The 25,959-nt window shown below is 57.5% G+C and overlaps 1 protein-coding gene across 1 annotated transcript in view; it reads left to right on the forward strand.

Moving 5' to 3' along the window:
* Positions 1-733: 733 nt before the first annotated feature.
* Positions 734-25,959, forward strand: part of LZTR1 (leucine zipper like post translational regulator 1) — a 44,485-nt gene continuing 19,259 nt past the window's right edge. Inside the window, exons 1-11 of the mRNA XM_064173491.1 lie at positions 734-931; positions 1,014-1,076; positions 1,204-1,260; positions 1,847-1,926; positions 2,202-2,310; positions 5,489-5,572; positions 6,926-6,983; positions 7,970-8,109; positions 10,317-10,518; positions 24,832-24,942; positions 25,652-25,744. Coding sequence (XP_064029561.1) covers positions 756-931; positions 1,014-1,076; positions 1,204-1,260; positions 1,847-1,926; positions 2,202-2,310; positions 5,489-5,572; positions 6,926-6,983; positions 7,970-8,109; positions 10,317-10,518; positions 24,832-24,942; positions 25,652-25,744 — 1,173 coding nt within the window. The 5' untranslated portion in view covers positions 734-755. The remainder of the gene's footprint in view (positions 932-1,013; positions 1,077-1,203; positions 1,261-1,846; positions 1,927-2,201; positions 2,311-5,488; positions 5,573-6,925; positions 6,984-7,969; positions 8,110-10,316; positions 10,519-24,831; positions 24,943-25,651; positions 25,745-25,959) is intronic.

The raw sequence follows: 25,959 nt of genomic DNA on the forward strand, positions 1-25,959 counted from the left end.
AGTCCAACCTATCAACCCTTTTAGTTAACCAACCCCTGGCACTAAGAGCCTCAGGCAGCCTCCTCTTGAACACCTCCAGGGATGGGCACTCCACCGCTTCCCTGGGCAGCCCATTCCAGTGCCAATCTCTCTTCTTCCTAACATCCAGCCTGGCCCTGCCCTGGCACAGCTTCAGGCTGTGTCCTCTTGTTCGGTGTCTGGCAGAAGAGTCCAACCCCACCTGGCCACGACCTCCCTTCCGGTAGCTGCAGTCCCGCACCCGAGCAGCAGCGCTGGGCAGCGCGGAGCCGCAGGCAGGTTTTAAAGGCTTTGCCGCCCCGGTACGCTTGGCCTTGCTTGGCTTTCCTGTGTTACCGGGCAGGCTCTGCAGCCCCTGCAGGGGCGGCCCCGGCGCTGCTCGGTCCCAGGGCTCTGCCGGGCCTCGACCGCCGAGCCTCCGGAGCGGTGCACGCTGCGGGCCGCGGCGGCGCGGGAGGGAGCCGGCAGCCGCAGCGCTGCTCCGGCGGGGGAGCCGCGGCCCCGGGGCGCGCCGGCAGCCGCAGAAGGACGAAGAGGCTGGGAGGCCGTGCCGGAGCCCCGGGCTGGCGAGGGGGCGGGCGAGCCGCGGCACCGGGGCGCGCCGGGAGCCGTAGTCCGGCGCGGAGGCGAGAGCCGCTTCCGGAGCCCCGGGCTGGCGAAGGGGCGGGCCAGCGGCGGCACCGGGGCGCGCCGGGAGCCGTAGTCCGGCGCGGCGGCGGCCCCGCGGTTGCTGGGCCATGGCGGCCGGCGGGGCCCCGGCGGGCGGCGCGGGGCGCTCGAAGGTGGCGCCGAGCGTGGACTTCGACCACAGCTGCTCGGACAGCGTCGAGTACCTCACCCTCAACTTCGGGCCCTTCGAGACCGTGCACCGGTGGCGCCGCCTCCCGCCCTGCGACGAGTTCGTGGGGGCCCGGTGAGCGGGGAACGGGGGGCGGCGGGGGAGGCCGGAGGGGGTGTCCCGGCCAGTCCTGACCGCCGCTCTCCGCCGCCCGCAGGCGCAGCAAGCACACCGTGGTGGCCTACCGGGATGCTATCTACGTCTTCGGCGGGGACAACGGGTAAGGCCGGGCCGGGCCGGGGGCAGCGGGCGCCGCGGGGAGCAGGCCCGGGCCTGGGGGGTGTCGGGGCTGGGGGAGCGGGGTCGGCCCTCGCCGGCTCAGCCGCCGCTCCGGTTCCTCCCCGCAGGAAGACGATGCTGAACGACCTGCTGCGCTTCGACGTGAAGGACTGCTCGTGGTGCAGGTGAGCTGCGCTGCTCGGCCGCAGGGCTGCTGCCAGGGCTGGGAGCTGCCTCTGCCTCCTTCCTCGGCTCCCCGGGCGCAGCTGTGAAGGCTGCACCAGAGCATCCCAGGAGAAGCGTCGCCCCCTGCCAGGCGCTGTCAGAGCTGATCCCTGCAGGCAGCTGCCGGGCACTGACTGTCGCCACAGCTCCTGCCTGCCAGGGGCTGATGGGCAGTGAGCCGTGGGTGCTGCCGGTCGTACCCCCTGTCATTGCTGAAAGGATGCTGGCAGGGACTGGGATGCTGCAGCCCCTCAGGACAGGAAAGGTGCCACGGGGGGCTCACGGACGCCTTTGCTTTGCTCCTTTGCTCTGTACTGTGGTGCCTCACTCCCTGTCTGTGCCAGGCAGCCTTCTGCAGCAGCATGTTTGCAGCTGTTTGTGCTGGCAGTCCTAAGTCTAAGTAACAAAGCACAGCCATGGAGAACACTCAGGAGCAGCAGCAAGACGAGTTCTAACCATCGTGTCTTCTTTTGAGCCTGCACAGTAGCTGCGAGTGCCTGCAGCGTGGCTCGGGGGTGTAACTGCTCTGCTCTCCCTGTCGTGCAGGGCTTTCACCACGGGGACGCCGCCGGCACCGCGGTACCACCACTCGGCCGTGGTCTATGGGAGCAGCATGTTTGTGTTTGGTAAGGCAGTGGCTGGTGGTGGTGTGAAAAAAGGAGGTGTCTTTAGGAAGCGTCAGAAGATCTCAGCTGAGTAGCAAACCCTGGGCTCAGGTTTAGTTTGGAAATGCTCTTTGTTTAAGGAAGATTTGAAGCTTGTGACTGTTGTGTTTCTTCAGGGGTAGGAGTGCAGGAGAAGTCCTGCACTTGTAGCAGTCCCTTAGCCAAATACCTTCTCGACTCGTTTGCTTCGGGCATGCCCTGTTGCATGTGAGTCTAACAGGGTTGTTGTTGCCCAGGTGGCTACACTGGAGACATTTATTCCAACTCCAACCTGAAGAACAAAAATGATCTCTTTGAGTACAAGTTTGCAACTGGGCAGTGGACAGAGTGGAAGACTGAAGGAAGGTAAGGAGCTGGCACCATCACCCCACTCTTCAGGGGCACTTGAGCATGACTTGGGCAGGGTTGGAATTAATTTGACCAATATCCCTTCTTCCTGTTCCATTTATGTGACAGCAAAGGAATTGCTCTTGAGCAGAGCAAAGGAGCTTTTGTCTTCTGAATGTTTTCTTTCTCAAGGCTGCCCATGGAATCTGTGGATCTCTGATAATTTCAGTCTAGTTTTATCAGAAACCAGTTTGAAGCTCACTGGTAGCTAAATCTGCAGATTCCTCTCTGGTTAGAGTTGGACTTGTGGAGTACTGGGAAGTGTTTGACATCTCAGGGTGCTGTGTGTTCAGAAGCAGAGGAAGGGGTTGATGATGCAGCCCATGGCTTGGAGAGGGGCACTCTGTGCTGGGTGAAGAACTGGCTGAATGGCCAGGCCCAGAGGGTGGTGGTGAACTGTGCCACATCCAGTTGGCACCATTGGCACTAGTGCTGTGCCCCAGGGGTCAGTGCTGGGCCCAGTCCTGTTTAACATCTTCACTGATTACCTGGATGAGGAGATTGGGTCCTCCAGCAGTGAGTTTGCAGATGACACCAAGTTGGGAGCAAGTGTGGAGCTGTTAGAGGGCAGGAGGGCCCTGCAGAGGGACCTGGGCAGGCTGCACAGATGGGCACAGTCCAGTGCCAGGGGTTTGAACAAGGCCAAGGGCAGGATTGTGCACTTGGGCCACAACAACCCCATGCAGTGCTACAGGCTGGGGACAGAGTGGCTGAGAGCAGCCAGGCAGAGAGGGAGCTGGGGGTGCTGGTTGGCAGCCTGCAGTGTGCCCAGGTGGCCAAGAAGGCCAGTGGCATCCTGGCCTGTATCAGGAACAGTGTGGCCAGCAGGACCAGGGCCCCCAGGGCTCAGACCTGTTCAGGCCACACTTTGAATGCTGGGTCCAGTTCTGGGCCCCTCAATTAAAGAGAGATGTTGAGATGCTGGAAGGTGCCCAGAGAAGGGCAGCAAGGCTGGGGAGGGGCCTGGAGCACAGCCCTGTGAGGAGAGGCTGAGGGAGCTGGGGGGGTGCAGCCTGCAGCAGAGGAGGCTCAGGGCAGAGCTCATTGCTGCCTGCAGCTGCCTGCAGGGAGGCTGTGGCCAGGTGGGGTTGGGCTCTGCTGCCAGGCAGGCAGGGCCAGAAGAAGGGGACACAGCCTCAAGCTGTGCCAGGGCAGGTTGAGTCTGGATGTTGTTAGGAAGTTGTTGGCAGAGAGAGTGATTGGCACTGGAATGGGCTGCCCAGGGAGGTGGTGGAGTGCCCATCCCTGGAGGTGTTGAAGAGGAGGCTGCATGAGGCACTTAGTGCCATGGGGTAGTGAGTTAGGAGGGTTAGCTGCTAGGTTGGACTCTTGGAGGACTTTTCCAGCCTGGACAGTTCTGTGTCTCTGTGACTCTGAAATGAGAGCTGTTTGCCCCTGACAAGCACAGCTCCTGAGATTCACCTTTCTCAAGCCCAGTAGCACTGCTCCCTGAAGCTGACTGTGCCTGTTGCAGGATGTTATCTATGACATTGACTCAGCTACTTAATGCTTACCACACTCACTTTGGGGTGTGCTGGGTCCTTAGCTGCAGTTCATTCTGTAGTTGAAGGTTCTGAAGTGCTGATTTCAGTGGGAGAGGAGAGGAAACATTCATTGTTGTGAGAGCAGAATCACAGAGTCCTGGAATGGTTTGGCTTGGAAAGGTCCTTCAAGATCATCCAGCTCCAACCCCCTGCCATGGGCAGGGTCACCTCCCACCAGCACAGCTTGCTCAAGGCCTCATCCAGCCTGGCCTTGGACACCTCCTGGCCTTGGACACCTCCAGTGAGGGGGCAGCCACAGCCTTCCTGGGCAACCTGTGCCAGTCTATCTCCACCCTCACTCTCAACACTTTCTTCCTCCTCTCCACTCTCACTCTCCCCTCTCCCAGCTCACAGCCATTGTCCCTCTTCCTGGCACTCCCAGCCCTTGTCACAAGTCCCTCCTCAGCTCTCCTGGAGCCCCTTCAGGCACTGGAGGGCTGCTCTGAGGTCTGCCTGGAGCATTCTTTTCTCCAGGCTGAACAGCTCCAACTGTCCCAGCCTGTCCCCAGAGGGGAGGTTCTGCAGCATCTGTTCATCTTGGTGGCCTCCTCTGGACCCTCTCCAGCAGTTCAGTATCTTTCTTGTGCTCTAATTGTCCCATACAGCTACGTTCAGTGTTTCAGGCTGGACATGGAACTCGTTGGGAGTTATTTTCTCTGCAGGCATTAAGGTGATTTTTCTCTCTTCCTGAAAATAGCAGAGTGACTCTATAAGCTGTACCCTGCAGATGTGTGCTTTGTGTTTTGAGGGTGTATGACAGATGCTGGAGCATTTCCAGAGAAGGGCAACAAAGGTGGGGAAGGGTCTGGAGAGCAGAGCTGGGGAGGAGCAGCTGAGGGAGCTGAGAGGATGCAGCCTGGAGAAGAGGAGGCTGAGGGCAGAGCTCATTGCTCTCTGCAGCATCTTGAGAACACACTGCAGTCAGGTGGGGGTTGGGCTCTTCTCCCCAGTCTCAGGTGATAGAAGGAGAAGAAATTGTGCCAGGGGAGGGTTAGGTTGGAGAGGAGGAAAAATTCCTTGGCTGGAGGAGTGGTGAGGGATTGGCAGAGGCTGCCCAGAGAGGTAGTGGAGTGCCCATGGCTGGAGGTGTTCAGGAAAGCTGTGGCCATGGCACCTGGGGCTGAGGTTCAGTGGCCATGGTGGGGTTGGGTTGCTGGTTGGGCTGGATGATCTTGGAGCACTTTTCCAACGCCAGCAGCTCCGTGGTTCTGTAGCCTGGTGTGCAGTGACTGCATCCCAGGCAGCAGTTAAGCACAGCTGCAGTGTCTCAGAGCCTTGCACGTAACCCCTGTGCTTTCAGCAGGCTGGGTGAGGCACAGGAGTTTGGGTTTCTATTCCTCCTGCTGCTGGAACGAAAAATTAGCTCTGTAAAAGGTGTGGCCCTGGCTCCTGGGGCTGTGGTTCATTGTCCTTGGTGATGTTGGATGACCTCAGAGAGCTTTGCCAACCTAACGATTCTGTGTATCCACGACAGAAGAAATGTCTTGCGCTGAAGCCACTCTGCCTAGGGGCCATTTACTCTTCCTTCCTGTGGACTTTAGCTGTGCAGGACAGGAGGGTCCAGAACTGTTGAGTCTCTGTTCCCACTGCAGGGTGCCAGTGGCCAGGTCAGCTCACGGCGCCACCGTCTACAGCGACAAGCTGTGGATCTTCGCGGGATACGACGGCAACGCGCGGTACGTGCTGGGGGCCTCTGCCGGGGGCCTTCGCTGAGACCCCAGCCCCTCCCTTCTCAGCTCTCTAGAGATGCTCCCAGGTACCACATGGTTTAAACACAGCACTGGGGCTTGGCCCAGCCCAGCCTGTTGCTGAGGGTTCTGCATCTGCTGTTGGTGGTTCGTGTTCGCCTGTTTCAGAGGGGAGGATCTGGTGAGTCAGGCTGGCCTGGCTGTGTCATTTGACAGCCTTCCTGGCTGGAAAGATGCTGAATGAGCCCTGAAATCCTGCAGATGAACTACCCAGCACAGGCCTGCTGCTGCTGCAGGCTTATGGAACAAAAGGTGGATTTTGTGTGAAGCCCTGAGACAGAGCTAAGACAACAGATCAGCTTCTTCCCTCAAAACGTGAGAGATTGATTTAGGTTGAAGGGAGATGAGGATTTAGGGTGGAAACGACTGGGAATGAGCAGTACTGAGAAGTAAGGCAGAGTCTGGTGCACTCTGCCAGCTCTCTGTGACTGCTGTTGGTCTGTCAGGGAGGAATCAGCTCTCATTTGATGTAGCTGAGCAATGTTTGCATCGTGAGGCACATGGAGATCGTCACAGGCCAGGAGCTGCCTCGGCAGTGAAGAGGATCTGCAGAGAAGTTATCAGCTCCTCCAGGTCTCCAGGAGAGCTGCTGCTAATTGGGAAGACAGATGGGATCTGTTCTGTGTTTCTGGAGGAGGAGCTGGAGAAAGCTGCATCACTCTGTGGAATTGCTCAGTTCCAGCTTAGGATGTTCCCCAGGGGCCTCGGGCAGCTGGAAGGAGGGACTGGGTGAGAGGAGCTGTCTAATTTATGCTGGCTATGTGTAATCATCTTAAAGATGTCCTCTTGTGGAACAGGAGCCTCCAGGCAGATTGGAACAAAGGGAACATCTGTAGTTAGTGCGAGTGACTCCTGCTGCGAGAAGCACAGGCAGATAGGCAGCAGTGTCAGGTTACCCTCTTCCTCCTCCTCCTCCTCCTCCTCCTCCTTCTCCTCCTCTCTGCCTGGGGAGGGGGTTCAGACACGTAAGTAATTCCTGTGGTCAGCCCCGGGGGCTGGCAGGGCTGGGGAGGAGGAGGCAGGGTGAGAAGAGGATTAAATGGCTCAAAGCCTTAAGCTCCAGGCTGAGTGTAACTGCAGTGCACTGGGAACCAGAAGGGTGCTGAGGTGGTGCTGAGCATTCACTTACAGGCCAAAAAGATTCTAAGTGTTTTTTCTGCTAGTTGAAGTAGGAAACTTCTTGTGCAGAGGAAGGAATGCTCATAAAGGGGGACCTCAGCTGCAGGAGCTAAGCATTACTGAAAGGAAACTGTTTCCAATCAAGCACTGTTTGTGTTACAGGTTAAATGATATGTGGACAGTTGGGCTGCAGGATAGAGAGCTGACGTGCTGGGAGGAGGTAAGAGGCTTCAGGCTCAACCAGCACATCACATTTTCTCTTTTGGTTTGCCTCCCAAGTGTTAGTTAACATTTCCTGTGCTGCACTGCATGCAGGAGGAAAGAATCAGTTCAAATTCAGGTTTTTTGTGTGTATCTGAGCTGTTGGAAGGCTCTGGGGGTCCTAGCTGATGGGAGGGTGAGCATGAACCAGCTGTGTGCTCTGGTGGCCAGCAGGGCCAGTGCCATGCTGGGGTGGGTTAGAAGGGCTGTGGTTAGCAGGTCGAGAGAGGTTCTCCTGCCCCTCTGCTCTGCCTTGCTGAGGCTGCATCTGGAGTACTATATCCAGTTCTGGGCCCCCCAGTTCAAGAGGGACACAGAACTGTTTGAGAGAGTCCAGCACAGAGCCACAAAGATACTGAAGGGAATGGAACAGCTCTGTTAGGAGGAGAGCCTGAGGGAGCTGGGGCTGGGAGCTTGGAGCAGAGGACCTGAGAGGTGACCTCAGCAATGATGATAAAGATGTGCAGGTGAGTGCCAGAGGCTGGAGCCAGGCTGTGCTGGGGGATGCCAGTGCCAGGGCAAGGGGGTTGGACTGGATGAGCTTTGGAGGTCCCTTCCAGCCCTGACATTCTGTGATTTGGAAAGCCCAAGTGTGTATGGAAGTGTCACTTCTGCCTGTGCATCTGTGAGCTGGACCCAGACTGCCCATGGTGACTTTGCTGTGAGGCAGCACTTCCCACTTGGCACTTCCCACTTGAGCCACTGGTGGGTGACTGTCAAGATCAGAGTCCTGATCTTGTACTGCCAGGAGCTTTAGGAATAGGCCTCCAGGATCAGATCAGTCTGTGCAGACCTGTAAGCACAGCATTAGTTGATTACCTGGAGCAGATTGACACAGGCTTGGCTGGCTGCACACATCTGCCAGGTGGTCTGTCTGTCTGTCTGCCCTTGCACTGCCTGCTCCTGCAGCCTGTGGAGTGAACTTTGAACCTCCTTCTTTTTCAGATTGAGCAAAGTGGTGAAATTCCTCCTTCCTGCTGTAACTTCCCCGTGGCTGTCTGCAAGGACAAGATGTTTGTGTTCTCTGGCCAGAGTGGAGCCAAGATTACCAACAACCTGTTCCAGTTTGAGTTCAAGGAGAAGATGTAAGTGCAGCTAAGTCACACCCCAGGGTCCTTGGCTCCTGGAGCTGGGAAGTGCACATCCTGAAGGGTGTTGAGGAGGAGCACTGCAGCTCATCGTGGGGAAGGGCAGAGAAGGTAGCTCACAGACTGGGGTGGTGGAATCACAGAATGGGTCAGGTTGGAAGGGACCAAAGCTCAGCCAGTTCCAACCCCCTGTCATGGGCAGGGACACCTCCCACTAGAAAAGGCTGCTCAAGGCCTCATCCAGCCTGGCCTTGAACACCTCCAAGGAGGTTGTGGAGCACAGAATCACAGAATGTGATCCCAGATCACAACCTCCCTGGGCAACCTGTGCCAGTCTCTCACCACCCTCTCTGTTAAGAACTTCCTAACATCCAGTTTCAATCTCCCCTCTGCCACTTCAAACCCATTCCTCTTCCTCCTGTCATTAACAGACCTTGTCCAAAGTCCCTCCCCAGCCCTCCTGCAGCCCCCTGCAGATCCTAGAAGGTCACTCTAAGGCCTCCTGGAAGCCTTCTCTTCTGCAGGCTGCACAGCTCCAACTCTCTCAGCTTGTCCTCAGAGCAGAGCTGCTGCAGCCCTCTCAGCATCTTGGTGGCCTCCTCTGGGCTCTCTCCAACAATTCCATGTCCTGCTTGTGCTGGGGTCTCCAGAACTGCACCCAGGACTCCAGGTGGGATCTGAGGAGAGCAGAGGAAAGGGGCAGAATCCCCTCCCTTGTGGTTTACCACAGCCATCAGACAGATCTTTTGCAGCAGACAGGCAGAAAATTCAGGAGGTTCACTTCAGACACTAAGTCTGAGTCTCAGTGTGCTCAGAGTGACACCAGCCCTGCCTTCCTGGCAGCTACCCGCTTAAAACCAGGCAGAGTCGTGTCAAATAGCAGCCTGTAGTGGGCTCCCTGGGAGGTGAAATGCACAGCACTGAGATCTGGAGAGTTCTGTTAAAGACACCTGGTGGGACTCAGAGAGTCACCCCTCTGATGAGATAAAAATGCTAGCAGGTGGGAATACAGGAATCTGCTCTGCCAGCCTGATCTGTCTGGGTCCTGGCTGGCTGAAGGGCCCACAGCTGACCCAGCAGCTGCTGCTCTCCAGGCTGTGGCTGGATTTGTGCAGTGGCAGTGAGTCAGCAGTGCCTTACCCGCCTGGGATGTGGTGTCAGGAGCTGCCTGTGGGTGCCTTTGGCTCAGAAGGGTTAGCTGCTGAAGTGTGGTTGTAGAGCAGTGATTCCTTCCCAGGCTGTGGTCTTTGAGCTGCTGGGTTTGGATTGATGCATCTGGGCTGTGGCACTCTGCTGCCTGTGTCACAGCTCCAGATAGAGGTTTGGCTGCATGGAGCTGGTGCAGGGCTCTGAGGAATCTGCACCATCAGTCGCTGGCTGTATTCCTGCAGGGGCAGTGGAGCTCCTCTGCTCCCCCTCTTTATCCTTGCAGTCTGAGAGATAGATGACAGATAGTAGGGGTTGGAAGGGACCTCCTCAGATCACTGAGTCCAGCCCCCCTGCCAGAGCAGGACCATAGAATCCAGTGCAGGTCACACAGGAACACATCCAGTCAGGGCTAGAGAAGGAGATTCCACAGCCTCTCCGGGCAGCCTGTGCCAGTGCTCTGGGACCCTGAGGATCTCAAGTTGAGGTGGAACTTCCTGTGCTGTAGTTTCCATCCATTGCTTCTTGTCCTATCCCAGGGCACAACTGAGCAGAGTCTGTCCCCTCCCTCCTGTCCCCCAGCCCCAAGATATTTATGGACATTGATTAGATCCCCTCTCAGTCTTCTCTCCAGACTGACCAGCCCCAGGTCCCTCAGCCTCTCCTCACAGGGCACTGCTGCAGTCCATTCAGCATCTTTGTAGCCCTTCCTTGGGCTCTCTCCAGCACATCCCTGTCCCTCCTGAACTGGGAGCTCAGAACTGAATGTAGCATTCCAGGTGAGGCCTGACCAGGACTGAGTAGAGTGGGGAGGAGATCCTCTCTGGATCTGCTGCCCACACTCCTCTTATTGCCCCCCAGGACCCCTTTTGGCCTTCTTGGCCACCAGGGCACACTGCTGTGCCATGCAGAACTTGCTGCCTACCGGCACTGCTGGGTCCCTCTCCACAGGCTGCCCTCCAGCAGTCACCTCCCAGCCCGCCCTGCTGCAGTGCATCAGAGAAGGGGCTTAGCAGAGGAGCACTGCAGCAGCCCAGGTTTGCTGTTCCCTGTCGCAGCTGGACACGGATCCCGACGGAGCACCTCCTGCGGGGCTCTCCGCCGCCGCCGCAGCGCAGGTACGGCCACACCATGGTGGCCTTCGACCGGCACCTCTACGTGTTCGGCGGTGCCGCAGACAACACCCTGCCCAACGAGCTGCACTGCTACGATGTGGACTCTCAGACCTGGGAAGTCATCCAGCCCAGCCCAGACAGTGAGGTAAAACCTTCAGCTTGTGGTTTCTGCTGCTATGCTCCGTCCCTTTGTGACTCACTTCTGCTGTCAGGCTGTGAGCGTGTCCTGGCCACAGGCACCGACTTAGCTGGGTAGCGATGGCTGCTTCCCGCCAGTGGTTGAGCAGCTGAAGTGGTGTGGGCAGCAACCTTTGTCACATTGGTTGACACATTTAGGGCTGTGTAAGGGAATGCCATAAACCACTTGGAGCTGCAGATGGGAGTCAGTCCTTGTCTGACAAAGACGAGGAAGGAATTCACGGCGGGGCCTGGCGCGCGGCTGGCTGGCAGGGAGGTGCTGGTGGAGCAGAATCCCCACTGGGGTGATGCCTGTGTGCACAGTGTCCTGTGCATTCTGGACTTGTTAGGGCAGCTGGAAAGTGTTGGGACTATAAAGCAGTGGTAGAGGTCACAGTGGGGCTCAGAAATAGCTGCTGGTTTGGGTTGGAAAGGACCATTGAGGGGCAATGGTTCAAAACTGGAGCAAGGTAGAGTTAGGTTGGACCTCAGGAGGAAATTCTGCACAATGAGGGTGGTGAGACACTGGCACAGGTTGCCCAGGGAAGTGATTGTGGCTCCATCCCTGGAGACGTTCAAGATCAGACTTGATGTGTCCCTGTGCAGCCTGCTCTAGTTGGAGGTGTCCCTGCTGCCTGCAGGGGGGATGGACAAGATGCCCTCGGAGGGTCCTTTCCAACCTAGTGCAGTCTATGGATCTAGTTCCAATCCCCCTGCTGTGAGCAGGGACACTTCCTGCTAGATCAGGCTGCTCAGGGACTCATCCAGACTGGCCTTGAACACTTCCAGGTTTGGAGCCTCCATAACTTCTCTGGGCAGCCTGTTCCAGTGCCTCACCACCCTCACAGGGAAGGATTTCCTCTTGGAGTCTGATCTAAGACATCTTAGATCTTAATCATGCAATGGTTTGGGTTGGAAGGGACCTTAAGATCATCCAGTTCCACCCCCCTGCCGTATCTATCTGATAAGGTAGATGACTTAAAGCCTGCAGGTCCTTCACATGCACACAGACAGGCAGGAGGCTGTGAGGGCTGAGGAGACAGACACTCAGTGAGAAGACAGAAGCCAAAGCTGCTTCTGCTGGGCTGCTCCCTCCAGGGCAGTGACTGTGGGAGGAGATGTCCATTTCTCCTCACACCATCTCTGGGAGAAACTCAGCTCTCACCTTCAGGTGCTGAGGGCTGTTGTGGTTTCAGTGGCCTCTGGCTGCTTCACTCCCAGCATGCACAAATAGGAAGGCTTCTTTAAGCCTGCATCCTTAAAATCCCAAGGGGCAGCTTCACATCTTTATGTGCCCCAGGAGCTAAAGGGCCCTAGGGACATCTATCCCCAGGGCTGGCACCTGGGCAGCCTTTCCCCCCACTGTGTTCATCCACATGGATGCTGAGGGAGTTGGGCTTGTTTAGGCTGAGGGGAGGCCTCATTGCTCTCTACAGCTCCCTGAAAGGAGGCTTGAGTGAGGCTCTTCTCCCAAGTGATTAATGACAGAGGAGATGGCCTGAAATTGTGCCAGGGGAAGGTTAGGGAGGATATTAAGAACAGTTTATTTACAGGAGGAGTGGTCAGGGATTGGCACAGGATGCCCGGGGAGGTGCTGGAGTCTCTGTCCCTGGAGGTGCTCAAGACACAAGCAGCTGTGGCACTCGGTCTGGTGGTCCTGGAGGTGTTGGGTGGGAGATTGGACTGGATGGTCTTAGAGAGCTTCTCTAACCCTGCTGATTCTGTGTCCTGTGTTGCTGTGATGTGCCTGCTCCCTGCCTTTGGCCTGGCTGCCTTGGTTGCATCTGCTCTGGTTCATAGGTTGAGCTGATTTCCTGCTGGGTGTGGAGTCTGTGAGCTGATCTGCAGGAAGAGTTGCTCCAGCTCTGTCTGCTGCAGGGACTGCAGGGGTTCAGGTGGCACCTTAAGGAGAGGAATGTGGCCTGAGTTAGGATCAAATGCAGATGATTTCCACAGAGGTGCTCACATCCTGCACTCTTGCTCTGTATTGGAGTTTGTTTGCAAAGCCCTTGGTCATCCTGGTCACCTCTGGGGACATCCTGCTCACCAAATTGCAGCAGCATGGGCATGAGAGGTGGCCACTGGCTGGGTAAGGAATTGTCTGGATGGCTGCACTCAGAGAGTTGTGGTCAACAGCTCAATGTCCCAGTGCACAGCAGGGACAAGTGTCCCTCAGGGGCAGGTTCTGGCACCAGTGCTGTTAACATGTTTGTCAGTGACACACAGTGGGAATGAGGCACCTCAGCAGGGCTGAGCTGACCCCAAGCTGTGTGGTGTGGCTGCCACACTGGAGGGAAGGGATCCACCCAGGGGCACTTGGACAGGCTGCAGAGGGGAGCCCAAGCCAAGCTCATGAAGTTCAACATGGCCAAGGGCAAGGTCCTGCAGCTGGGTCAGGGCAGCCCCAAGCACAAATCTAGGCTGGGTGAGGAGTGGCTCAAGAGCAGTCTGGAGGAGAAGGCCTTGGGGGTGTCAGTTGGTGCCAAAGTGCCCAGGAGCCAGCAATGGTCCCTGGTAGCCCAGAGGCAGCTGAGTGCTGGCTGCAGGCAGAGCAGGGAGAGCAGCAGCACAGGGAGGGGATTCTGCCCCTCTGCTCTGCTGTGCTCTGCCCTCACCTGCAGCACTGCCTCCAGCTCTGGGAACTCAGCACAAGGAGCTGCTGGGGAGGGTTCAGAGGAGACCACCAAGATGATGAGAGGCTGCAGAACCTCTCCTGTGGGGACAGGCTGGGAGAGTTGGGGCTGTACAGCCTGGAGCTGAAGTGGTTACAGGACTGCTGGGGAGAGACTTTTGACAAGGGCTGGGAGTGGCAGGACAAGGGACAATGGCTGTGAGCTGGGAGAGGGGAGAGTGAGAGTGGTGAGGAGGAAGAAATTGTTGAGAGTGAGGGTGGGTTGAGCCTGGCACAGGCTGCCCAGGGAGGCTGTGGCTGCCCCTGCCTGGAGGTGTCCAAGACCAGGCTGGCTGAGGCCTTGAGCAGCCTGTGCTGGTGGGAGGTGTCCCTGCCTATGGCAGGGGGTTGGCACTGACTGAGCTTTAAGGTCCCTTCCAGCCCTGAGCATGGACTCAGCAGTTGATGAGGAGGAGCATCCCCATGGACACTCTGCTCTGGACTCCACAGTGCCTTGGGGCCTCCTGTCCTAAACCTGTTTAGGCAGAGGCTTTAGTGGCAGCTCCTTTGTGCTTGCAAAGCTGCTTGGGTTTGGCATGGGACTAATGAAGCTGGGGAGGAGCTGTTTACAAAGGCATGGGGAGGAGGAGCAGGGCAATGGTTGGAAGCTGGAGCAGGGTAGGTTTGCTTGGCTGTTAAAAGCTCTTTGCTCTGAGGGTGGTGAGACACTGGAACAGGTCACACAGGGAGGTGGTTGAGGCTCCATCCCTGGAGACACTCAGGATCAGACTCGATTTGGCCCTGGGCAGCCTGATCCAGTTGGAGGTGTCCCTGCTGCCTGCAGTGGGGTTGGACAAGATCATCTGTGGAGGTTCTTTCCAACCCAGCACCTTCTGTAGTTCTGTGTAGACCCTGTTCTGTTCCTCCCGAGGTCATCACTTGGCACAGAGGATCTCTCCTGGCTGCTCCCCTCCTGAGTTTCCTTTCCTGTTTCCAAGCTCTTCCCGGGGCTGCCTGTAGCTGCAGGCAGGTGTCAGTCTGGCAGTCGTGGTTTGAAGTCCCTGTGGCAGTGATGGCATCTGGAGACTGATCTCGTGGAGACTTGGAGGGAGGTCGAGGCTCTGTTGAAACACTCGGTAATAAATGTGCTTCAAAGCCTGATTAGCTGCAAGGCCTGGGAGGCTTTTGCCATTTCCAAGCCTGGAATCATTTGGTGTGTTCTGGAGTGGTCATGAGATCACTTCTCAGGATTGTTGAGGGTTCTCTGAGCTTTTGGCAAGGGCTGGCCAGTGGCAGAGTATCTTTTGTGCCCCAGACTATTCCCAGGGCACTCTGAACTTGACATTTCCTTTCTTACCTGGCTCTAAACCCAAAACTGTTCACTTAAAGTTGAACCAAAGCTGGAAAAACCTTTGCTGCCTCAGCACTTGAAGGATTCTGCTTGTGTGGAAGTGCTGCTGAGCTCTGTTAGTGTGCAGCAGAGCAGTGCAGCTTGGCTTGAGCTGCAGCTGCCTTTGTTCTCCTGTGCAGCCTGAGTGGTTCTGCATCCTCTGAGATGGGCTTAGAAATGCTGTGTTAAGGCCTGGCAGAGAGCTCTGGGGCTGGGCTGGGTCACAGTGGGCTTCCTGGGATGCCTTTCACAGAATGCATCAGGTTGGAAGGGACCTCTGGAGATCATCCAGCCCAAGCCCCTGCCAGGGCAGCAGCACCCAGGGCAGGGCACACAGGAGCACAACCAGGAGGGTTTGAAAGGCTCCAGGGCAGGAGACTCCACAGCCTCTCTGGGCAGCCTGCTCCAGGCTCCAGCACCCTCACACTCACAAAGTTTCCCCTCCTCTTCCCCTGCCACCTCCTCTGCTCCAGCTTGCCCCCAGTGCCCCTTCTGCTGCCCTTGGCCACCCCTGGGCAGAGCCTGCCTGTGTCCTGCCCACACTGCCCTGCCCAGCTTGAGCACAGCACTGAGGGCAGCCCTCAGGCTGCTCTGCTGCCAGCTGCCAGCCTCAGCTGCCTCAGCCTGGCCCCACAGGAGATGCTCACTGCCTGCAGCAGCCTGGGGGCTCTGAAGCAGTTCCTTGAGGTCCTTCTTGACCTGGGAAGTAGAAATAGGCTGTCAGATGGGAGTGGTGATTTCCCTGCTGCCCTGTCACAGGCAGTGTGGAAGGTGACAGGTGCCATGAGGCTGAGGACTCTTGGATTTTAGCTGCAGGAGGTGGCACAGTTTGAACATTACTGCAGTGCAGCAGAGGGAGCTGCAGGGAGCAGCAGCTCCTGAGGACAGGCAGCAGTCAGTGCTGTGGTGCACTGAGACAGCCTTGGGTGTGCTGGGGAAACCAGCAGAGCCAGAACTGGAAGCAAGTCTAGTGATGGGACCTGCTCTGCTCTTGGAATTACTGAGACTTGCCATTCCCTGTGGCATGGAGGATGGGGAAAGAAAATGTCTTTGCCTTTCCAGCATCTCCACAGCCCTCTTGGCCCAGGGGCTCCAGAGCTGGATGCAGGACTCCAGGTGGGGTCTCAGCAGAGCAGAGCAGAGAGGCAGAATCCCCTCCCTGGCCCTGCTGGCCACACTGCTGCTGCTGCAGCCCAGGCTCTGCTTGGCTCTCTGGGCTGCAAGTGCACACTGCTGGCTCCTGCTGAGCTTCTCCTCCAGCAGCACCCTCAAGTGCCTCTCCTCAGGGCTGCTCTCCAGCCTGGCACTGCCCAGCCTGCATTGGTGCTTGGCATTGCCTCGACCCAGCTGCAGGACCTTGCCCTTGGCTGAACCTCCTGAGCTTGGCTTGTGCCCAGCTCTGCAGCCTGTCCAGGTCCCTCTGGCTGGATCCTGCCCTCCAGCCTGGCTGCTGCAGCACACAGCCTGGTGTGGGCAGCAAACCTGCTGAGGCTGCACTCAGTGCCTCTGCCCATGGCACCCACAGAGATGTTGAACAAGCCTGGTGCCAGGACTGAGCCCTGAGGGACTCTGCTTGTCCCTGGCCTGCACTTGGCCATGGAGCCATTGGCAGCCACTCTCTGGGTGCAGCCATCAAGCCAGGTCTGTATCCATCAGTGCTCCTTCACCCCTCAAGCTAATGTTGTGACCTGTTCCTAGAAGGCCACCAGGTTTGCCAGGCAGGGTTTGCCCCCGGTGCAGCCATGCTGGCTGTACCCAAACACCTCTTCACTGTTGTGTCTCAGCAGTGCCTCCAGGGGGATCTGCTCCATGCTTACCGGGCACAGGGGTGAGACTGACTGGCCTGTAGGCAGCAGCCACAGTCTGTGCCACCGGGGAGGAGCTGGGGTCTGGGAGGGATACATCCATTTGTGGACACAGTCCTGCAGAGCCAGAAGTGGTGTTTGGAAGCAGGCAGTGCCTCGGGGGCCAGAGTGTCACAGGAAGAGGAGGAAAATTCTCCCTCCTGATGCTCCAAGCAGGTCAGTGTGTGTGGGACAGCTGAGTGTAGGTCACTCCCTGGGCACCCTGTGGGTTCCCATCACCTCCCCAGAGGCTGTGGGCACCAGCAGTCTCTGCTGCAGTTACCAGAGAAAGCTCCAGAAGGTGGCCTGTGAAGCAGCTCAGCCTCACAATTAGGCCTTTCAAAGCCAAGAGCCATAAACGATTCTGACTTCCAGAGCTCTTGGATTTTCTTCCTTTCAGGAAGCACAAAGGGAGGTCAGGGAGGGTGTTGGGAACCTCCTCTGGCTCACCCCGAGGCACAGCTCTGCACTTTGTCAGGGCTGCAGGGACTTGGTTTGTGGGCAGCTAAGGAAGATTTGAGGGAGTTGCTCATACTCATCCTGCTGGGCATGAGTCTGCTGCAGCCTCCTCTGCAGAGCTCTCTCCCTCCAGCGCAGCTCACTGCTGTGTGCGGTGAGTTAAGGAACTCCTCCCCCGCTGCTGAAATTTACCAGCCCTGCTCAGGGCTGGGAAGAAGCTGAAGCTCTGCCTGCTGCAAAGCTGAGCTCCCTAGCACAGACAATGGATCTTAGAGTCCTAGAAGGGGTTAGGGTGGAAGGGACCTCAGAGCTCATCCAGTTCCAACCCAGGGAGGTTGTGGAGCACAGCACAGAATGTGACCAAGGTTCCCTGGAGGTGTTCAGGACCAGGCTGGATGAGGCCTTGAGCAACCTGTCCTAGTGGGAGGTGTCCCTGCCCATGGCAGGGGTTGGAACTGGCTGAGCTTTGAGCTCCCTTCCAGCCTATCCCATTCTGTGACTCTATGAAGATGAGCTCTGCACAGAGCCCTCTGTGGTCATAGATCCCTGCTCAGGTTGGCATTCTTTCTGGAAGGGACTCTTCTGGACCTCAGGCCAGTGACCTTCTGAGTTTGTGCTCATTGAGCTGGAGAGAGGCCTCTGAAAATGTTGGTGGTGATGAAAATCACAGAGTGTCAGAGGCTGGAGGGAGCCTCCAAAGCTCATCCAGTCTGGGTCCAGGTGGAGGCCAGGGACAAGCAGAGTCCCTCAGGGCTCAGTCCTGGCACCAGGCTTGTTCAACATCTCTGTGGGTGCCATGGGCAGAGGCACTGAGTGCAGCCTCAGCAGCTTTGCTGCCCACACCAGGCTGTGTGCTGCAGCAGCCAGGCTGGAGGGCAGGATCCAGCCAGAGGGACCTGGACAGGCTGCAGAGCTGGGCACAAGCCAAGCTCAGGAGGTTCAGCCAAGGGCAAGGTCCTGCAGCTGGGTCGAGGCAATGCCAAGCACCAATGCAGGCTGGGCAGTGCCAGGCTGGAGAGCAGCCCTGAGGAGAGGCACTTGGGGGTGCTGCTGGAGGAGAAGCTCAGCAGCAGCCAGCAGTGTGCACTTGCAGCCCAGAGAGCCAAGCAGAGCCTGGGCTGCAGCAGCAGCAGTGTGGCCAGCAGGGCCAGGGAGGGGATTCTGCCTCTCTGCTCTGCTCTGCTGAGACCCCACCTGGAGTCCTGCATCCAGCTCTGGAGCCCCTGGGCCAAGAGGGCTGTGGAGATGCTGGAGAGTGTCCAGAGCAGGGCCAGGAGGATGCTCAGAGGCTGCAGCAGCTCTGCTGTGAGCACAGACTGAAAGAGCTGGGGCTGTGCAGGCTGGAGCAGAGGAGGCTCCCAGGGGACCTTCTTGTGGCCTGCCAGGATCTGAAAGGGGCTCCAAAAAAGCTGGGGAGGGACTTTTGAGGCTGTGAGGGAGTGGCAGGAGTGGGGAGGATGGAGCAAAGGTGGAGGTGGGGAGAGTGAGGCTGGAGGTGAGGAGGAAGTTGCTGAGCAGGAGAGTGGTGAGAGGCTGGAATGGGTTGCCCAGGGAGGGGGTTGAGGCCCCATGGCTGGAGGTGTTTGAGGCCAGGCTGGCTGAGGCTGTGTGCAGCCTGCTCTAGGGTAGGGTGTCCCTGGGCATGGCAGGGGGGTTGGCACTGGATGATCCTTGTGCTGCCTTCCAACCCTGCCTAATTCTGTGATTCTATGAAACCCCTGCCAGAGCAGCAGCACCCAGAGCAGGTCACACAGGGACACATCCAGGCAGGTTCTGAATATCTCCAGAGAGGACACTCCACAGCCCCCCTGGGCAGCCTGTGCCAGGCTCTGGCACCTTCACAATAACAAAATTCCTCCTTATGTTTCCATTGCACTTCCTCTGCCTCAGCCTCCACCACTGCCCCTTGCCCTGGCACTGGCATCCCCCAGCAGAGCCTGGCCCCAGCCTCTGGCACTCACCTTTGCATCTTTAGAACCATTGCTGAGGTCACCTCTCAGCTCCTCTGCTTCAAGCTCCCAGCCCCAGCTCCCTCAGGCTCTCCTCCTAACAGAGCTCTTCCATTGCCTTCAGCATCCTTGTGTCTCCCAGAGCACCTGTGTGGCACAGTGGTGCCGAGCTCCATCTCTGATTGTCAACTCCACTCTGCCTCCAGGGGGATCTTCCTTCCAGGCTTTCACAGGGTTGTCCCAGGGGAAGCAAAAAGCAGGCGTGTGGCTGGTGGGCAGAAGGGATTTGTTTCAGTAGCTCTCTCCAGCAAGAAACTGGAGCATCACAGAGCTCCTGTGGCTTACCTTGAGTGGGTGTGGAGATGGGAACAGCCTCAGCCCTGGAAGTGCTCAAGAGAGGTGTGGCCGTGGCACCTGGGGCCATGGTGGGGTTGGGCTGAGGGTTGGGCTGGGTGGTCCCAGAGGTCTTTTCCAACTCAGTTCTGTCATTCCAAGTTTCTTTGAAAGTGTCTGGATCAGCCCCAGGGAGGACACTCAGGGCTGTGACCTCCACCCTCTGCATGGCTGCGAGGTGCCAGAGCAGGGGGAGGGGCAGCACCGATGCTCAGCTTTGGGAGCCAAAGCAGAGCCCTGATGGCATCGCAGGGCAAGCTCAAGCCCTGCTGTCCCAGGCAGGGCACAGAGCGAGTTTGAGCATGAGAAATACAGGAAGAGGAGGAAAAGGCTCCTGGCAGAGGTGGATTTTGTAGCTGGTTGCTTGGATCGTGCCGGCAGGGTGGAAGGGTGTCCTGGGGAGCAAAGGTGACTGAGGAGATCTGCTTCTGACAGCCAAGACCAGCTTGCAAAGAGCCCCAGGCTGCAAATCTCATTAACCTTAAATAGAGAACACTCAGCAGATGCCATTGGGGGCTGGATCTGGCAGAGGGGTGCCAGAACCCAGCACCAGAGGTGTCAGGGTTGAGCCTGGAATGCTTTTTGTCAGGCACTGCTAATAAAGTAAGGAGATCACCGTGGCTGGGAGATTAGCACAGGCTCTCACGGGCAAAGAGGTGCAGGCTGGCACTGGCTCCTGGCCTCTGACTTGTAGCACTCCTGTGTGCACTGGGAGGCAAAAGTGACTCCTGCAGGCAGGATGCCAGTGTCTCCCATGGGAGAGCCTTCCAGTGACTCCTGCAGGCAGGATGCCAGTGTCTCCCAGTGACTCCTGCAGGCAGGAATCCAGTGTCTCCCAGTGACTCCTGCAGGCAGGAATCCAGTGTCTCCCAGTGACTCCTGCAGGCAGGATGCCAGTGTCTCCCATGGGAGAGCCTCCCAGTGACTCCTGCAGGCAGGAATCCAGTGTCTCCCAGTGACTCCTGCAGGCAGGATGCCAGTGTCTCCCATGGGAAGGTCTCCCAGTGACTCCTGCAGGCAGGAATCCAGTGTCTCCCAGTGACTCCTGCAGGTAGGATGCCAGTGTCTCCCATGGGAAGGTCTCCCAGTGGCTCCTGCAGGCAGGATGCCAGTGTCTCCCATGGGAAGGGTGCTCAGTGGCTCCCCTGGGGTTCACTCCAGCCATCTGGAGCTGTGCCAGCAGAGTCCCTGCTGCAGCAGGAGCCTGCAGGGCAGAGGGGTGGCTGTGCGGGCAGGCTCCGGCCGCGTTGCGCAGTGCTGGGCTCAGGCAGCAGCTGCTGCCCCGGGAGGCTCTCGCAGCAGGTGTGCTGCTGTGCAAAGCTTTGCTGCTCAGCACTTAGCACAGGCCTGGCTCTGCAGTGCAGGGCTTGGAGTGCTCTTGTCTGGGCAGTGCACACTAAGGTACAGCAGGGGAGGGTTGGCAGTGTCCCAGCAGGAGTGGAGGCACCGGAGGAGGTGTCTGGAGGACTGGGAAAGCTCTCACCCTCCTGCTGTGAACATAGCCCAACTCTGCTGCCTCTGCAGACACACCTGGCTTAGGAGAAGCTGTGCACAGCTGCAGAGCTGTGCCCCTGTTGGACCTGCTGGAGTAGCTCCCAGGACCAGAAAGCCAGGCTGAGATGAGAAGTGGTTGTGCTGCCTGTGGAGGAGTGCCAGGAGCTCACCTTGAGCCTGTTGGGAGCTGATGAGCCAGGATCAAGGGACAGACCAAGATGGGTTCCACTGGTTTTAGCTTCAGGTGAAGCAGTAAGCAGCAGGAAAAGTGCTGGCTTAGCAGTTTAGGACATGGCCAAGGCCAAACATTGTTTCACAGGATGATAGGAGTTGGAAGAGACCTCTGGAGCTCATCAAATCCAACCCCTGCCAGAGCAGTCTCATAATCCAGTGGAGGTCACACAGGAACACATCCAGACAGGGCTGGAAAGGCTCCAGAGAAGGAGACTCCAGAACCTCTCTGGGCAGCCTGTGCCAGGGCTCTGGGACCATTCCAGGCAAGAAGTTGTTCCTCATGTTGAGGTGGAGCTTCCTGTGCTGTGGTTTCCATCCATTGCTCTTTCTCCTATCCTAGGGTGAAACTGAGCAGAAGCTGTCCCTGTCCCCTCCCTCCTGACCCCCAGCCCCCAGATATTTATGGACATTGCTCAGATCCCCTCTCAGTCTTCTCTCCAGACTGACCAGCCCCAGGGCTCTCAGCCTCTCACCAGGCAGTGCTGCAGTCCCTTCAGCATCCTTGCAGCCCTCCCTTGGGCTGTCTCCAGCAGACCCCTGTCCCTCCTGAGCTGGGAGCCCAGAACTGGATGCAATATTCCAGGTGAGGTCTCAGCAGGGCAGAGTAGAGGGGGAGGAGAACCTCCCTAGCCCTACTGGCCACACTCTTCCTAATGCCTCCAGGACCCCATTGGCCTTCTTGCCCACCGGGGCACATTGCTGTGCCATGCAGAACTTGCTGCCGACCAGCACTGCCAGGTCCTTCTCCACAGGTCTCTCCAGCTTCTCTCCAGCAGATCACCTCCCAGCCTGTCCTGCTGCAGTTTCTTGTTCCTGCCCAGGTGCAGGACTCTACACTGATCCTTGCTGAACCTCAGCAGGTTCCTCTGTGCCCAGCTCTCAGCCTGTCCCAGTCTCCCTGCATGGCCACACAGCCTCCAGGTGTCTCAGCCATGCCTCCCAGCATGCTATTATCAGCAAACCTGCTGAGCAGACTCTGTCTGTGCCCTCAGCAATGGCATTGATGAAGATGTTGAACAGGACAGGATCCAGCACAGGACAGTGAAGGGTCAGGGACCTTACTGCCAGCAGGGCTTTGGAACTGGGCACGGTGGAACACCAGAGAAAAAAGGGTGAGGAAGTGCCCAGTCCTTGCCAGATCCACAGCACAGAGGGGATGTTTGTTACTGGGCAGCTCTTAGGCAGAGTCTGACCTTCTCCATCTCAGATCCAGAGTCCTGTCAGGGCTGAGAACACAAAAGAACCTTAAAATGCTGCCCAGAGCAGGCAGCTGGGAGGTGTCCTGCAGGCTGCTGGTCTGCTCTGGACTTTCTCCAGCATCTCAGAAAACAAAACTATTTCCTTGAGCCTCTCTGCCAGCTGTAGAGGAAGGGTGACCCACACAGTGCTGTGTCCCAGGCAGGGTGTGGGACAGTTGCTCAGTGTGCTGTAGAAGAGAGAATTGAGGATAGATGTTGTATTGCCAAACAAAGGCTTGGAGTCACATTGGCCCTTTGTTGGCTGGGAGCAGCAGTTCCTAGTGCAGCCTTGGCTCACAGTGGTGTGAGCAGGGGGCACTCAGTCTGTCTCTGGGGGACAGACTTGTCCAAGGCACTTCAATAACCTGCAGGTAGTAGCAGTTTCTTTGCCAGGGACTGGCAGAGGCTGTCCAGGGAGGTGGTGGAGTGCCCATCCCTGGAGGTGCTGAAGAAAGCTGTGGCCGTGGCACTTGGGGCCATGGTTTAGTCACCATGGTGGGGTTGGGTTGATGCTTGGACTGGGTGATCCTGGAGGGCTTTGCCAACCAAACTAATTCCATGATCCTCTCATCTCTGTTGGTTTGGGGTTTGGTTGGTTGGAGAGTTAGTTGTAAGCAGCTAATGTCAGCTGAAACTTCAGAGTCTGGGGCGAGGTTGGAGGTGCAGCTGGCAGAGGTCACTGTTGGGGTTCTGGACTCCTGTGAAGTGTTTGGTGTTTTCAGTCAGGGCACCTCACTGGAGATTGCTGCTTAGGAGATTGCTACTAGGAGTGGCAGAGGCCATATCACACAGATGATTTGTGACAGTAATCTCACCCTGCTCTGCAAAGGGATGCACCAGCAGGTGAGTGTCACTCCACAGTCTCCCCATCACAGGGTCTGTTTGCCCAGCTTGGCTGTTTCTCTGACAGTGTCACTGCAGCATGCTGGAGACAGAGATGGTTTGGTTCTCCAGAGCAGTCCAGATGATCTGTGACTCTGGCACAGGCAAATGTGCATTTTAAGGTCACCAAATCTGTGGTTTGCACATCTAAGGGGAAAAAAACAACCCACAAATCCCAACCCAGATCCTTGTTACTGCCCAGGGGATTGCATCCTTAAAAGCTGTAGTGTGAAGAAAAGAAGTAGTCATGGAAAGTCTGCTGAGTAAGAGGCTAAATGAGAGCCTTGTGAGAGGCTGTGGTGAGGGGGATCAGTCAGTGGGGATGAGAGCTGCCAGCCAGGATGGCTTCCTGGAGAATATGTCTCTGCAGATAAACCTAATCTTGTTTGGGGCTGAGTTCACTGAGTGCTGTCTATAAATACCAGCAAGAAGATCTCCTGCCCCAGAGGGCTTTTGATTTGCTAGGCAAAGGTCTAATGAGATTTGCTGCCTGCCAGACAAGAGCAGGCCTGGGCGGACTGGAAAAACATCACAAGCAAGTTAACTGCCAGCACTGGAGATGGGAGGCAGCTGTGCAGGGAGAGGGGCTGCTCTGGGCAGTGCCAGGGCAGGTGATGGTGTGGGCAGTGCCAGGAGAGGTGCTGGTGTGGGCAGTGCCAGGGGAGGTGCTGGTGTGAGCAGTACCAGGGGAGGTGCTGGTGTGGGCAGTGCCATGGGAGGTGCTGGTGTGAGCAGTACCAGGGGAGGTGCTGGTGTGGGCAGTGCCAGGGGAGGTGCTGGTGTGGGCAGTGTAGGGAAAGGTGTTGGTGTGATCAGTGCCATGGGAGATGCTGGCATGAGCAGTGCCAGGGAGGTGTTGGTGTGAGCAGTGCCAGGGGAGGTGCTGGCATGGGCAGTGCCAAGGGAGGTGCTGGCGTGAGCAGTGCCAGGGGAGGTGCTGGTGTGGGCAGTGCCAGGGGAGGTGCTGGTGTGGGCAGTGCCAGGGGAGGTGCTGCTGTGGGCAGTGCCTGCTGTGTAACCTCGGGAGAAGCAGCTGGGAGCTGTGGGGTCTGTGCCATGTGGGAGGCTCACAGCAGCTTTGACCTGCACCAACTCCTTCCCACTTCAGAGCTGATCTGATTCTGCATTTCCGACATGAGCTCTGCGCAGGGCCTGGGGGGTGCAGGCACTGATGTGCTCCCCCAGCCCCATCAGCACCACCTGGGGCTTGGTGTGGGGGGGACAGCTGCAGGAGAGCTTCTGCGGAGCTGGGAGGAGGGAGCCAGGACTCCATGGTGCCAGCTCCGTGGGGTTCTCCAGTGCCACTGTGCAAAGCTGGCCTGGCTGAGGGGCTGGGCAGCCAGATGGGGCTGTGGGAAGGTTGCGTTTGCTGGAGCCCAGCGTCCTGCCGGCAGAGCTGAGCATGTGCAGCGCTCAGGGGGAGCTGCAGCTCGCTCAGGCACCACAGCTGCAGGAGCTGCTCGGCTCCAGCAGTGTTTTCTTTTCCTTCATGACACTTGGTGCTGAGTGTGAGTCTGGTAACTGATGGATCCTGTCACTGCCCTGGAATGTAGAGCCCTGAGGACATCCTGCCCTGATTAGAGGGTGCAGTGAGTAGGTGGTTTCAAACGGGGCTGGAAAGTATGTTCTAAATGCACTAGAAACAACCCAGTCCTAGCATGCAGCATTTGTGCCACTTCAGACTACCCTGATTGTCCCTTCTCACTCTGACCTGTTGCAGGTCCTTTTTCCCTGGGAGAAAGAAAAGGCTTTTACTTACTCCTCCTTTTGTCCTTCTCTTCCCCCAGTTACCCAGTGGGAGGCTCTTCCACGCTGCAGCTGTTATCTCAGATGCTATGTACATCTTTGGAGGCACAGTGGACAATAACATTCGCAGTGGAGAGATGTACAGGTTCCAGGTAACTGCTGACAGCTCACAGGCAGCTGCTCCCCTTCTGCCCCAACCCTCCTGCCCAAGCTCACTGTGAGCTCAGTCTTTGCTGCCCGTGCTGCAGGCTGCCTTTGCTCTTCTGCTCCAGCTGCCAAAGATCTCTCTTTGAAATCTCTTTAAAGCCTTTTGAGATGTGGCACCTGGGCAGAGGTAGTGCTGAGGCCTCCCAAAGCCCTGGCACAGCCCATGGCAGCTTCCTTGGACTGACCACTGCAGACTGTGCCAGAGGGGGCTTGCCAGGATGGTGAACTGAAACTCGACTGTGCTGCACTGTTCAGGGCTCCTGAAGTTCTGTCTTCATGCAGCCTTCCCCCCCAGTAGCTGTGGGCATTGTAGGTGTTGCATTTCAAGGCACCCCAGATCACATCCTCCCTGCACTCAAGTTTCTCTTCATTGTGTGGGGCCCTTGGACAAGCCCTGAGGGCAGGGGAGGCTCCTGGCCACCATGTCCTGAGAGCTGCCAGTTGTGATGAGGCAGAGCTCTGCCACCTCCCCCTTTGTGCCCACCACAGAGCAAGGCCTCGAACGTGTTTGGTCTGCTTGTTGCTTCCTGCTTTCTGTGCTGCATGGGGGTTGGGGCTGATCAGAAAGGGCAGCCCTGCTCTGGGTGACTGCAGAGCTTTTGGCCAGAGCACTTGAAGTGAGTTCTGTCTTCTGTGGGGCTTTGTTGCTTTTAGTTCTCTTGTTACCCGAAGTGCACTCTCCACGAGGACTATGGGAGGCTGTGGGAAAACAGACAGTTCAGTGACTTGGAGTTTGTCTTGGGAGAGGTGAGTAGAGCTGCTTGAAGAGCTGCCAGCGGGGGGGGGTCCTGTGCATGGAGCTGGGAAACAGCACAGGGCACTGTGAGTGTGCCAGAAGCCCTGGGAATGGGGTTTTGAGAGCAGTGTCAGCGGTGGAAATGGTGTCTGGCTGGCTTGGCAAGTTCCACTCACCCAGATCCATCTCTAAAGCTGCAAAGGAAAAGGAGCTTTTCAAACAGGGC

Source organism: Pogoniulus pusillus, chromosome 39 (genome assembly GCF_015220805.1).
Source record: "Pogoniulus pusillus isolate bPogPus1 chromosome 39, bPogPus1.pri, whole genome shotgun sequence".
In the NCBI taxonomy this organism is placed as follows: domain Eukaryota; kingdom Metazoa; phylum Chordata; class Aves; order Piciformes; family Lybiidae; genus Pogoniulus; species Pogoniulus pusillus.